At 48.4% G+C, this 13,285-nt stretch overlaps 1 protein-coding gene across 1 annotated transcript in view; it reads right to left on the bottom strand.

Annotated features, from left to right (window-relative positions):
- Gldc (glycine decarboxylase) overlaps positions 1-12,978 on the bottom strand; it is an 87,145-nt gene extending 74,167 nt beyond the window's left edge. Inside the window, exons 1-2 of the mRNA XM_041661382.1 lie at positions 12,574-12,978; positions 12,006-12,084 (exon numbers count right to left, since the gene is read on the bottom strand). Of these exons, the coding sequence (XP_041517316.1) occupies positions 12,006-12,084; positions 12,574-12,837 (343 nt within the window). The 5' untranslated portion in view covers positions 12,838-12,978. The remainder of the gene's footprint in view (positions 1-12,005; positions 12,085-12,573) is intronic.
- Between the last annotated feature and the right edge of the window lie 307 nt (positions 12,979-13,285).

Raw genomic sequence — 13,285 nt, 5'->3', positions numbered from 1 at the left:
AAGTTGGGGTTCAAGGTACCATGGAGTCTCAATTTCCCTTGAAAATAGTACGCTTCTGAGTTTTGCAACATTGAGCCTAACTTATTTATGATAAAAATGATGACATCATTCCTGGAATGCAGTAGTCTTTGGGAAAGAGCTCTGTGAGTGACAGCACCTCCTGGGCAACCCGGCCAGCAGCCTCTGCACAGAGCTGGCAGCAAGCAGATTCGGCCTCCCTCCCGATGTCACCCTCCTACACTTGGCAAGACACTCACAAGGGCTCCAAGGAAATCATCAACACTGAAGACCAAAGCACTCATATTCGAGTTTGCCCAAACAATGTCACCAGTATGAGAAAAGTTTTTCTTTGCCAGAGGCTGAAGGGAAAAGTTGGGGACAGACTGTGAGGGTGGAGAGTGCCTTGGCAGATTTTTCTTGCCAGCTTGCATATTCCTGGCTCCACAGCTGTGTGGAAACCATGGGGTGGGGGGCAGGTATCAATATGATAAACCTTTTATGAGTGATAGTGCATTTTATGATTTTCTGAGTAGAAGAATGAATATTCAAATTCTGCCTAAAAACATAGCCTTTTTTTTTGCCTATCATCTAGTCGTGCATAGCACCCTTTCTACCTTACCCATAAGCACATGGCTTAGGCCTACAGAACTGTACCCATGCACCTGTTGGTATCAAGTTTCCTCTCTGGGTAGTGGAGGATTTCATGACCAAAGTCTGTCCAGTCGCAGAAGTTTTTTCATTACAGGAAGCCAAACCACACTAGATTCTCTGGCCACTGTAGAGTAGAAACTCGAAGAGAAGGCCCTTAGCTACAGGCAGAGGATTGCTGTCTTAGTTCTACTTCTTGGCACATGGATAAAAAAAATACACTGTGCTTTAAACGTAGCTTTAGGAAGAAAGAGTAAATCTAGCCTTTGTTTCCAGCTGCAATCACCATGGGGAAGCCAATGCAGCAGGGACCGGAGGGACTCGCTCTTCTTACCAACAGTCAAGAACAGAGAGCCCTAAAACAAAAGTCTGCAGGCCAGGCTCTGTTCATCACTCCCACTCTTAATACAGAATCCCCTGCTAGAGCCGGGCGGTGGTGGCGCACGCCTTTAATCCCAGCACTCGGGAGGCAGAGGCAGGCGAATCTCTGTGAGTTTAAGACCAGCCTGGTCTACAAGAGCTAGTTCCAGGACAGGCTCCAAAGCTACAGAGAAACCCTGTCTTGAAAAAAAAAAAAAATCCCCTGCTAGAATGGTGCCACCAATCGTAGGTGGGTCTTCCTACTCCCTACTAATGTAATCAAGAGTCTAGACAGCCAGGCGGTGGTGGCGCACGCCTTTAATCCCAGCACTCGGGAGGCAGAGGCAGGTGGATCTCTGTGAGTTCGAGGCCAGCCTGGTCTACATAGGGAGTTCCAGGACAGGCTCCAAAGCTACAGAGAAACCCTGTCTCGAAAAAACCAAAACAAAAAAAAAAAAAAGAGTCTAGACAATGTCAAATTGACAATTAACATGAAAAACCAGTTACTATGTGGCTAGACAACAGGAGCAACACTAAGGTCTGACCTCCTCTTACCCTACTCCAGCTTCCCTTATCCTGATCTGGTTCAACCATCTCAGTCATCTCCTCACACTGCCACCACCTGTCTCTGTGCACCACCACCTGTCTCTGTGCACCACCACCTGTCTCTGTGCGCCACCACCTGTCTCTGTGCACCAACCCCTGTCTCTGCACCACCACCTGCCTCTGCGCGCTACCACCTGTCTCTGTGCGCCACCACCTGTCTCTGCGCACCACCACCTGTCTCTGCGCGCCACCACCTGTCTCTGCGCGCCACCACCTGTCTCTGCGCGCCACCACCTGTCTCTGCGCGCCACCACCTGTCTCTGCACCACCCCCTGTCTCTGTGCGCCACCACCTGTCTCTGTGCACCACCCCTGTCTCTGTGCGCTACCACCTGTCTCTGCGCGCCACCCCCTGTCTCTGCGCGCCACCACCTGTCTCTGTGCGTCACCACCTGTCTCTGTGCGCCACCACCTGTCTCTGTGCGCCACCCCCTGTCTCTGTGCGCCACCACCTGTCTCTGTGCGCCACCACCTGTCTCTGTGCGCCACCCCCTGTCTCTGTGTGCCACCACCTGTCTCTGCGCGCCACCCCCTGTCTCTGGGCGCCACCACCTGTCTCTGTGCGCCACCACCTGTCTCTGTGCGCCACCACCTGTCTCTGTGCGCCACCCCCTGTCTCTGTGCGCCACCACCTGTCTCTGCGCGCCACCCCCTGTCTCTGCACCACCACCTGTCTCTGCGCACCACCACCTGTCTCTGCGCACCACCACCTGTCTCTGCGCGCCACCACCTGTCTCTGTGCGCCACCACCTGTCTCTGTGCGCCACCACCTGTCTCTGTGCGCCACCCCCTGTCTCTGCGCGCCACCACCTGTCTCTGCACCACCACCTGTCTCTGTGCACCACCACCTGTCTCTGTGCACCACCACCTGTCTCTGTGCACCACCACCTGTCCCTGTGCACCACCACCTGTCTCTGTGCACCACCACCTGTCTCTGTGCACCACCACCTGTCTCTGCGCGCCACCACCTGTCTCTGCGTGCCACCACCTGTCTCTGTGCGCCACCACCTGTCTCTGTGTTCCACCACCTGTCTCTGTGCGCCACCACCTGTCTCTGTGCGCCACCACCTGTCTCTGTGCACCACCACTTGTCTCTGTGCGCCACCACCTGTCTCTGTGCGCCACCACCTGTCTCTGTGCGCCACCACCTGTCTCTGTGCGCCACCACCTGTCTCTGTGCACTACCACCTGTCTCTGTGCACTACCACCTGTCTCTGTGCACCACCACCTGTCTCTGTGCACCACCACCTGTCTCTGTGCACCACCACCTGTCTCTGTGCACCACCACCTGTCTCTGTGCATCTGATGGCTCCTTCTTTCACATCTGTAAATGACAGAATCGTCCTCTGCAGTGGGCCCTGCTCAATTGAAAGACACACAGCGTCAGTAGTGGTGGAGAGAAGATGTCGAACAATCTATCTGTTATTTTCTTCCTCAAACTCAAATCTCTCCTTTCTCAGAGAGGCCTCCATCACGGCCCCTCTATTTAGCTTCTTTTCCTTTTTCTAAAGCTAACATAGAGAAACATTGCAACTCACAATATTTATCTAGAACAGCAGATGACCTATGTATTCATATTCAGGCCAGATGGCTAGGTTAAAATGAGAGTCTGGAGTGTTTGTTTTTCCTCTTCTCTGCCCCCTGGGCACACTGTTCTGCTCTGCAGAGCAGAAGCAGAAGGGGAAGTGGATGTTCTAAGAGCTTAACTCAAACAACTTTCCTTGCCCGAGGGAAAGGCAAAAGATAACTCTTTGTGGATCAAAGGAACAGTCAATGGAGAGATCTGTGGTTTCATTTAAAATCTCACCACGCAATGAATTGTGATCTCTTTGCAGACAGGAGCATGGCCGGTTGAGAGTGGAGTGCCACAAGGCTAAGGCCTCCCATACAGATAGTTCAGCACGCCTACCAACTTACCTATTACAGAATCCATAGCAAGCTACTACAGAAACTGTTTTCATGTGTGGTTCAACTATATTCCTTTAAGCAGAAGCTTTGGAAAAACATTCATAAATGGAAACTTGACACTATTGGCAAAGTTCTATCAGTGTCTATAATAACTTTAGATTTTCAGATATTTCACTTTTTTTCATAGTTTAATCAGCATGGAGAATCCTTACTAAAACTCTTGGTTTATACCATAAAAATATCTGAGGATTAATAAGCGAAACAGGCCTGAACACTGAAAATAAGATCTGAGGGGCTAAAGATGGCTCAATAGTTATGAGGAGGGTGAGAGATCAATTTCCAGCACCCACACTGGGCAGCTTCCAACCACCTAGGAATCCAGTTCCAGAGAACCCAACACACCTTCTAATCTCTAAGTCACATAATAAATAAACAAATAATTTTTTGCTGTCCTTTTTAATTTTTTTTGACAGGAACTCACTGTGTAGACCATGCTTGCCTCAAACTCACTGAGATTTACCTGCCTCTACCTCCCAAATGCTGGGATTAAAGGTGAGTGCCACTATGTCTGGCCATAAGATAAATAAATCTTAAAAAAGGATATAAGTCTTCATCCACCATACAACATACATAAAAAAGCTAAGGCACACAGCTACTGGTAAAAGGCGGTTGACCAAAAACACACAGAAGTGAGATGCTGAGAGAGAGAGCAGCGTATAGCCTTGCCCAGAACCTCTGATCTCAGAATCAGTGTACTGCTCATGCCCTCAACCTGTTTCACGAAGCTGGTTGTTGAACCTCTGGGTACAAGGTGGATGAGCCTTTCCATCTCGCTCCGAACCCAGTGACCTGAGCTGACTGGTAGACCTTGAAGTACTTGGCACTTGCTGATACCAGTCCTCAGCCTCATCTGAACTCAGTGACCACATCTCCGGGTTCTTGCTCCCGGATCACTAAACGGCAGAATCAATGCCATTTGACCTCAGCAGGCTCTCTGTGAGGGGTGACCTCCGTTTCTACCATCTACACAGACATGCTGACTCTTTGGAAACTCCACTTTCGCCTAATTCAGTCTTTCTGCTTTCCATGCAAAGAGAACCCCAGGCAGGCAGCTTCCAAACCCCTACCACCCTAGGGGGCGCTCTTCATTCTATGGCCGTCCTTTCTTCTTGAACCTACAAGAGATCCAGCATTCAACACAGGGACACCTGAACTTGTGGGAAATTGTCCTCCTGACCCTGGTGACACTGACTTATATGCTGCTCTGGTCCCCTCTACATGATCTACTTTCTCACTTTCTGCCTCTTTCTTCTCCACATTCATTGGGAAGCCACTCGCTCCCAAGAAGTCACTGTAGACTCTTACGTCTATGGTGTCCCCTCACATCTCGCTCTTGAGCTCTCTATGCCTTGCAACTCCTGCCCTTTCCAGATTTGTACAGCCGTCTGAGTGTCTCTTCGCTCGGTCTTCCTGTCACGTCTGGTCCATTCTACCAGGGTCAGGCCTGCAGGAGTCTGACTGTCGTGCCCTGCTTCCATCTCCTCGAGGATCTGGACATCATCCTGATGTCCATTTCCGGGTAGAGCAGAACTCTCCCACTGAACGTATGCTCTGTAAACGTTTTGCCTCTGAATCCTCCAGAGCGGCATCTCCTCCTTTACTTCCCATACGCCCCAGTCATTAGTCTTCTTACAGTTTATCCAGCGTTCTTCAAATAGTCAACATGTTGTTACACTTTCACCTCTGCCCTCGCCATAATCTTAGTATCCATCCTATTTGCAGACTATCCAGCATTGACCTCCCTGTCAGGGACCTTATCTTTACTATCACTTGGCTCTAGTATGACCAGGGCCCGTGTAGTGCCTTCCACAGAAGCCTTGTGATAAATGAGGACAGAAAGCCAAGGGAGGAAACTATGGAAACAGATCTGGTAACTGCAATCAACCACTTACTGATGACAAAGGCCATAGAAAACACCAACTCAAAACCCCAAAAAAGCTGGATAGTCCTGGGAATTTCATGTATGAACAAAGGGTCTTTTATATCTTAGTGAGCTCCAAGAATAACACTGTATCTATGATGCCGCATCATGGATGATTTTGGTAGCACTGCATATTTTTGAAGCTATATTAAATTCAGCATAAGTTAGTATTATGTAGGAAAGAGGTACAAATCGGAATAAATGCAGCAGTTTCAGGATTGTGTGTGGGTTTTAAAGCAATGGAGCTTTTTTTGTAGAATACTATGATCTATACAGGCCATGGTACAGCTCCAAACTCCTAGAACATACGATATCATTATCTGCTGCTCCATAAGACATTATGTTTAGCTTTGTGGGTAAACTATGGGTACCTATGGACCGTGGGCAAACATGAATTGACAGGAATCCAACCATGTTGCTGCATACCAATTCTAGCATGCAGGAGGCTAAGACAAGGCAATCCCAAGGATGAGGCCATCATGGGATCCAAAGAACGAAAAGGAAGAAGAAAGGAAAAACAGGTCTGTTAATCGTCAAACTGGCCAATCTGGGGGGAGGTGAGGGAAGAAGATATACAGGAAATCTGTATCAAAAAACTGTTTCTGCAAATATCTTTAAAACCTTGTTTAAGGGCTGGTGAGATGGCTCAGTGGTTAAGAGCACTGACTGCTCCTCCAGAGGACCCGGGTTCAATTCCCAGCATCCACATGGCAGCTCGCAGCTGTCTGTAACTCCAATTCAAGAGAATCTGACATCGTTCTATCAATGTGCATGAAATAAAGTTGTTGGGTGTTTTTTAAAAAAAAATAAAATAAAATAAAACCTTGTTTAAAATGTATGTGTATTAGTGTTTTTTGCCCGTACATATCTCATCCACAGACACGCCTGGTGTCCAGAGGCCAGAAGAGGACATCAGGTAAGTCCCTCAGAACTGGAGTTATATAGGTGGCTGTAAGCTGCCATGTGGGTGCTGGGACCCAAACCCCGTTTCTCTCCCAAAACAGTGAGGACCCTTAAACTTTGAGCCATCTTTCTAGTCTCTCTACATTCCCTTTGGCTACTGAAAACTAAGGAAGAGGAAAAGTTAAGGTGAGCAGACCCAACAGCACCTCAGGCATCTCACAGGGACTACAGTTTATTAGTCTTTTGGAGGAACCATTGAATTTGGCAATAACCTCTAACTAGCAATGGATCACCTACAGTTTTTCCAAACAGTTCACTTAAAAAAAAAACGTTAAAGAATGTTGCTTATGCAAAATAATGGTTAAAAGACTAGTTTGCACTTTGTCTGTGCTCTATCAGAGAACATGAGCTGCCGCTGTCAGAGAGCAACCTGTTCTGTCCATCCTCTCTTCCATGCGGAAGTCCTGGGGATGACTCAGCCTTGGCCGCAAGTGCCTTTACACACAAAGTCATCTCACTAACCATAAAATTAAAAAAACAAAAAAGACACATCTTTGTTGATGCTGGATGCTTCTGTGGCCCTTTAAGAGGATGGAGGCTAGAGATGGCTCAGACATGTCCAGTTCCCAGGTCAAGCAGCGCATAACCATTGTTAACTCTAGTTCCAGGGAATCCAACATGCCTCTTCATACTTCAAGGGCACCTACACTCATGTGCACACCCCAACCCCACACCCACACATGATTTTTTTAATAAAAAATTATATTTAGGTATTTTCCTCAACAGTATGGTCATTATGGTTTTATATATCAAAATCCAAGAAAACTTCAATACTTACTTTAGTGCTAAAAATAAACTTTATAAAGACTGGGATTTCTGGAGTGTCTAGCAGTCCAGAGGCTCTGGGTTCAACTCCTAGCATTGCAAAGACCACTGTCAGATCAAGGACAATCAGAGAAAACCATATATACATGCTTAACTCATCTCTTCTAAAGTTGTGCCCTGACGCTGTGCCGTTCACAACCCCTTCTGCATGTGGTGTCCTGGAAGCCAGCAGCCTCCCACTGGAACATCCCTGAAGCCCCCTCATCCCCACACTAGAAAGCTTTTAAAAAAAAATCCCCAAACTCAAGTCTGATTCTTGCTACAAGTACTTAAGAAATAACCTTGGCTTTGTCATTTGGTTGTCTTTACTTCTGTCCCTGGGTATTAGATTTAAAAAAAAAATTGAAATGATCCTAGTTATAAATGAGGTATATTTATCTCATTTATATCTCCTGGGAACAGGAGGAGCCAGAAATAGCCAAGAGAGAGGGAACCTCAGGATGGACTGAGGACACTAAACTGATTTGGGAAGGATCGCTGCCCCCTTCTAAGTATTCAAATCTGCTCGTGGACTACATCACCCTCCTTGGTGATGAAGTCAGCTTCTCGTCCACATTGCACAATGCACCCCCCCACTTGATCATTGCCATTAAACATTTATCTAAGAATTCATTCTGCCAGCACACCTTAGAACATTCAGTTCTCAGAAGCCCATCAAAACTCTCATCCCGACAGTTCGGCTCCAGCTGAGTAAATTGAGCCTTGGAGGGTTCTCTTCTCCTCTCTCCCCCAAAGCATGCCCAGGAAAAGCAGTGTGAGGTTTTGTGTAAACTTTAATCTCTGTGCCGTTTGTCCGGTTAGTTTGGGCTAGTTTAATCCGGCTCCTAGATGATGACCTGACTGGAAAGATTACACAGCACAGCTAACAAGTCATCCGTTTGGTTTCTGAAGTAATTTTTAATTAATTGTGATATTAAGAGATTGTACTGCAGCAATACAAAATAAGTCGGGCGGTGGTGGCGCATGCCTTTAATCCCAGCACTCGGGAGGCAGAGGCAGCGGATCTCTGGGAGTTTGAGACCACCCTGGTCTACAAGAACTAGTTCCAGGACAGGCTCCAAAGCCACAGAGAAACCCTGTCTCGAAAAACCAAAAAAAAAAAAAAAAACAAAATAATTAAACCACGGAAGCCAATGTTCCCACTAAAAAAAAATTCTTAAACTAATTTATGTATTATTATTTGGGTGCAAGGTTGTGGCTGGGGGCGGAACATTCACTTGAGAGGAACTAAACTGACAGGGTTTTGAACTCAGTGGCACTGCTTGCTTCTTTGAATAAGACTTACTGAGGGATGAATTGATTGGAAAGTCTGCACGGAAGGCTCTCTTCCCGGACTGATGGGACCCTCCCTCCCTTTATGCTTTGTCCTCACTTGCAGCTCCCTCTGCCTGCAGGAATGTCCTCCAGACTTGCCGGCGAGGGGTTAGTTCTCATCCCTGCAAGCACTGGCCCTCCGGGTGCTTCCTCACCCTGGTGATGGGCCTGAAAGCCACTGCACTCAGCCCTCACCCTCATCCTGCCGTCTCATTTCTGCTGGGATAGTTGGCACATGGCAAGGGTGACTCCAGTGTGGCTAGCTTTGTGTACCAGTGGAGAGTCAGGGCAAGAGTCTTCTGCTTTCCCTGGGACACTTGTGAAGACAGCAATGTCGTGACTGGGGAGGGCTGTGGAGGCAGATGGCCTCAGTGTGCATCCAGCTCCCACAGAAAGGTCACTAGCTGTCACCTGGGCCTCTGTAGACCATGGTTCCTTCCCTTTTAAAGGGGACAGTGACTGTGCCTAGTGTGTGTGTGTGGGGGGGGCTCTAGTCCCAGGTACCTGGGAAGGTAACAACTTGAGTTTGTGACCAACGTGGGCAACCCAGTTGACACGCTTGTCTCCAAAAGAAGAGAGAGAGAAGGAGCAAGACTGACTCAGTTTGTGGATTAAACAAACAAGACACAGAAAGCACTTTTCGGAAGTGCCCATGGGAAGTATTATATAAGTGTTTCAGATTATTTAGTTATGCTTAAGAATTAACCTGAGCATCTCAGTACTTAAAATAAGGCTACCAAAGAAAGCTAGCTGCCTGCACCTACGGCCACCACAGCTGACAAATCCTTGCGGCAGAATTCCTCCAAGTACACGAAAGCATCAGTACTCAGAGGAAGCTGTAAGGCTGCTCCACTCCGAAGTGCTCCCACGGGAGGCAGCAAGAACCAGCCCGCTTTCCTCAGAGACCAATCGTTAGCCATGACACCACAGAGTGAAGCAGCCAAGTCTTGCGAATTCGGCATCCCTCACCCTCACACCACCCAGGCACGGTCCTTAGTCCAATAAGCAAGTTTTGCAGAAAAGGGGAGGTGGGAATTTTGACTGTAGAATATTTTCTCCAAGTCACTTCAGACTAAGCAGATGGAACCAGCCTAAAGTCTTGCAGAACCTGTTCCAAGGGTCCAAGGGAGGAGGGAAAAATCATTTGATGGAAAAATTAAGTCATCTGAACTAATCAACAAAACAAGTTGATCTTTAATCCCAGCTCTCCCAGCACTCAAGAGGCAGAAGCAGGTGGATCTCTGAATTTGAGATAAACCTGGTTTACAAAGTGAGTTCCAGGTCAGTTAGAGATAGGAAGGGAGACCCTATCTCAGAGAGAGAGAGAGAGAGAGAGAGAGAGAGAGAGAGAGAGAGAGAGAGAGAGGAGACAACACTGATTAATTTCCCAGCTTTGAAAAGAACATCTTACTTCAGACAATATTGTACAGTCTAGGCATTAGGGCTTTATTTTTTAAAATATTTTTATGGTTTATTTAACTTTATTTTATGTGCATTGGTGTGAAGTGTCAGATCCCCTGGAACTGATCTTCGGACAGTTGTGAGCTGCCATGTGGGTGCTGGGAATTGAACCCGGGTCCTTTGGAAGAGCAGTCAGTGCTCTTAACCACTGAGCCATCTCTGCAGCCAGGCATTAGGACTTTAAAAGTCTCAGAAGGCATTTATTTGCACAAATATCCAATGGCTTCCTTTAAAAATACACAGCTAGGCTGGGTGGTGGTGGTGCACGCCTTTAATCCCGACACCCGGAGGCAGGCGGATCTCTGTGAGTTCAAGGCCAGCCTGAATAAGTTCCACGATAGCTAGAACTGTTACACAGAAAAACCCTGTCTTGAAAAACAAAACAAAACAAAATACACAACTAATATACTCCTTGAATCCCAGCTGTTATACATGGCTAGTCCAATATAGAGAGACCTATCTTTAAAAAAGACAGAAAAGAATTACACCTACAAAACTGCTTTGCTCAAAAATAAATACAGTTCCACATTGTGGTGAACATATGAGTTAAGATCAGGGAATCCCAAGTGTGAGGCTAGCCTGAGCTGCAAGAAAGTCCTTGTTTCAAAAAAGCAAGCCAACCTTTTCCTTTTTTCCACATTTGATGTCTCAGAATTCTGATTTCTGGACACTAAGATAGATGAAGCTCGTGGCTATCGCTAGGTCTCGAAGGTGGTTTTCTTTGTGAGCAAGCTCCCTGCCCTTAGATAAGGGCCACTGTTCTAGGCAGAATTGAGGCGCAGCATCCCCCAGCTGCAGCCAGAACAGGTTCACATCATCTTTTAAAACAAAATCAGATTTGCATCTAAAAGTCCCTCTCACAGAAACCAAACCAAACAAGCAACAGCAAACAAACAAAACAAAACAAAAAAAAAAAACCCCGCTGCAGTAGTAAAAGAGAAATATCTCCCCGATGTGAAGAACCAGGTTTTGTCTTTCTTAAAGAGTTCTTCAGTTCTGACCTCGCTCTTGACAGCAAGATTCTTCTCCCACTAGAGGAAACTCAATACCATATAAAAATACCGCCCCCAAAGAACAATATTTAGACCATTAAAAACACTTCTCCTGAGGCAGGCTGGAGAGATGGCTCAGCAGTTAAGAGCACGCCTTGCTCTTCTGGAGGACCCAGGTTTGGCCCCTAGCACCTACATCGCACCTCACAACTGTCTGGAATTCCTTAGTAGAAGCTCCGACACCCCACGTGGTGCACATAGCTAAATGCAGACAGATCTTTAAAAAATTTAAAAAGGAAAATTTATATATAGCCCGAGACGCCTTAATCACGCTTAAACCATATTTGTGTGTTTTTCTAGAAAAATCATTCGGAATTTATAAAGCACTGCTTCCTTTCAATAGGGTTGTGGGGTGTGTGTGTGTGTGTGTGTGTGTGTGTGTGTGTGTCTGTGTGTCTGTGTACGTGCGTGTGTCAGGGACGGGTAGTGGTGGTGAGGAGATGTGAGACCGAACAGCTTGAACCGCTGGTGCAAAGAACTTTGACAAGTTTAAATCTCCTTCCAAATACACGACTTCAGGTGATTCCTTTTTCCTGTCTCACCTGACCTATAGAGATAAAGACACTTCCAGCTCAAAAGACCTCAAAGCCCTTCTTCCGGTGGGGGTGAACGAAGGCTGAATGAAGTGGAGAGGACTCCACGTGTGTTTTGCATGGCCTTCCTGCGGGAAGCTTGTAGGTAGCTGCCCCCCCGCAGCCCAGGGGTAAAGACCACGAAGGGGCTGCATAAATTCTCCCCGGAAAGAGAAAGCCCACCGTGTTGGGGCCTGTAAAGAACTGTATATTTTCAGACCCGAGCAATCCTACCCCAAAGCCGGACCACCATGGATTATAGAAGGCAAAGAAGCCAGAGCAAGCGGAGCCCCAGGGAGTCCTCCCGGCCACTTACAAACAGGGTCTTCCATTTTTAAGGGTCTGTTCAAGCGGATGCTGGCGGGGACTGTCTTCTCGATGAGTTCGTCAATGCTCTAAAATTAACAAAACAAAACGCAAGCTGGTGAGCACGACAGGGAGTTGTAATGCCAGAGTTAAGGGAGCCAGCCACCTCGGTGTTTTTCATTTCCAAAGGCTGGTAGGAACCTCATCTAAATAGTCTAATTAGGATTTCTTTTAAAGTTGAACTTCAGACAACAGAAAAATTTTTTGGAGGAAAAAATGAGGGAGCCGTACGGTAAATCCGCCACTCCGGGTTCGATTTTAGTCTGTAACTGAAACTGACCGAATTAATGCACTCTAAGTAGGGGGGTCTTCCTCATTTCCCTGCAAAAATTCGTCTGGAGTTGGGGACATTTTTTTAAGTACACTTTTGGAGAGAGGGAAGAGCAGAAAAGTTAAGAAGACACCAAGATTAAGAGCGAGCGAGCTTCCAAGCTGGGGCCCGGGACGCAAGAGGCAAGGTGGGAGTCCGGAGGCCCGGCGGGCTGAGCCCCGGCAGGATGGAGGGTGGAGGGCCTTACCGCCAGCCCCAACGCCTGCAGCATCTCCCTCCGGTCTTTGTCTCCCGGGCCGATGTGTCTCTGAGCGAAGTCGTCGTGTCTGGGCAGGAGGCGCTCCAGGAGGCGCGAGGCCCCAGGCGCGCCGCGGTCCCCGCCACCGCCGCCGCCGCCGCTGCTGTCCCGGCCCTGCGGCGCCCAACTCAAGCCCGCGCCCCGAGCCAGGCGGTGGCCGCCCCCGACTCCGCGGCCCAGGCGCAGCCCCCATGCCCTGGCACACAGCTGCATGGACGCAGCCGCCGTCACCTCCCCAGCCCACTAGGGTCAGCGGCGATCTCCGGCCGTCCTCTGGCCCCAGTGCCCCGCGAGTGGCCGCTGCAGTCCCTGGGTCCTCTTCCCGACGACTGCGGGCCGGACCGAAGGGTGGACCTTTCGGGCAATGAATGGGTGCAGCGAACTGCACTAAATCTCGCAAAGTTCGTCCTCCACTGCAGGCACCTGCTCCGCACACTTTAAGCAGCGCCCGAAGGCGGGCGGTAGGATGGGGCCAGGAAGCCTTTAGCCAATGGGAATGGATTGCGGGGCGGAGGCGAGGCAGGCCCCTTCCTTTCTCTCTCCTCCTCTCCTCCCACCTCCTCCCACTTCCCTCGGCTCCTCAGCAGCAGGGTGGAGTCCCCTGACTGACGGCAAGGTGTCTGAGGTCCCAAGCCGCGCTTCTTACCTGGAGTTCAGGATG

Source organism: Microtus oregoni, unplaced genomic scaffold, assembly GCF_018167655.1.
Source record: "Microtus oregoni isolate MIOR12 unplaced genomic scaffold, Mior012 000012F_ref0000307, whole genome shotgun sequence".
Classification (NCBI taxonomy): domain Eukaryota; kingdom Metazoa; phylum Chordata; class Mammalia; order Rodentia; family Cricetidae; genus Microtus; species Microtus oregoni.
The sequence above is the reverse complement of the archived record's forward strand: the minus strand, read 5'-3'. Positions and strand labels throughout refer to the sequence as shown.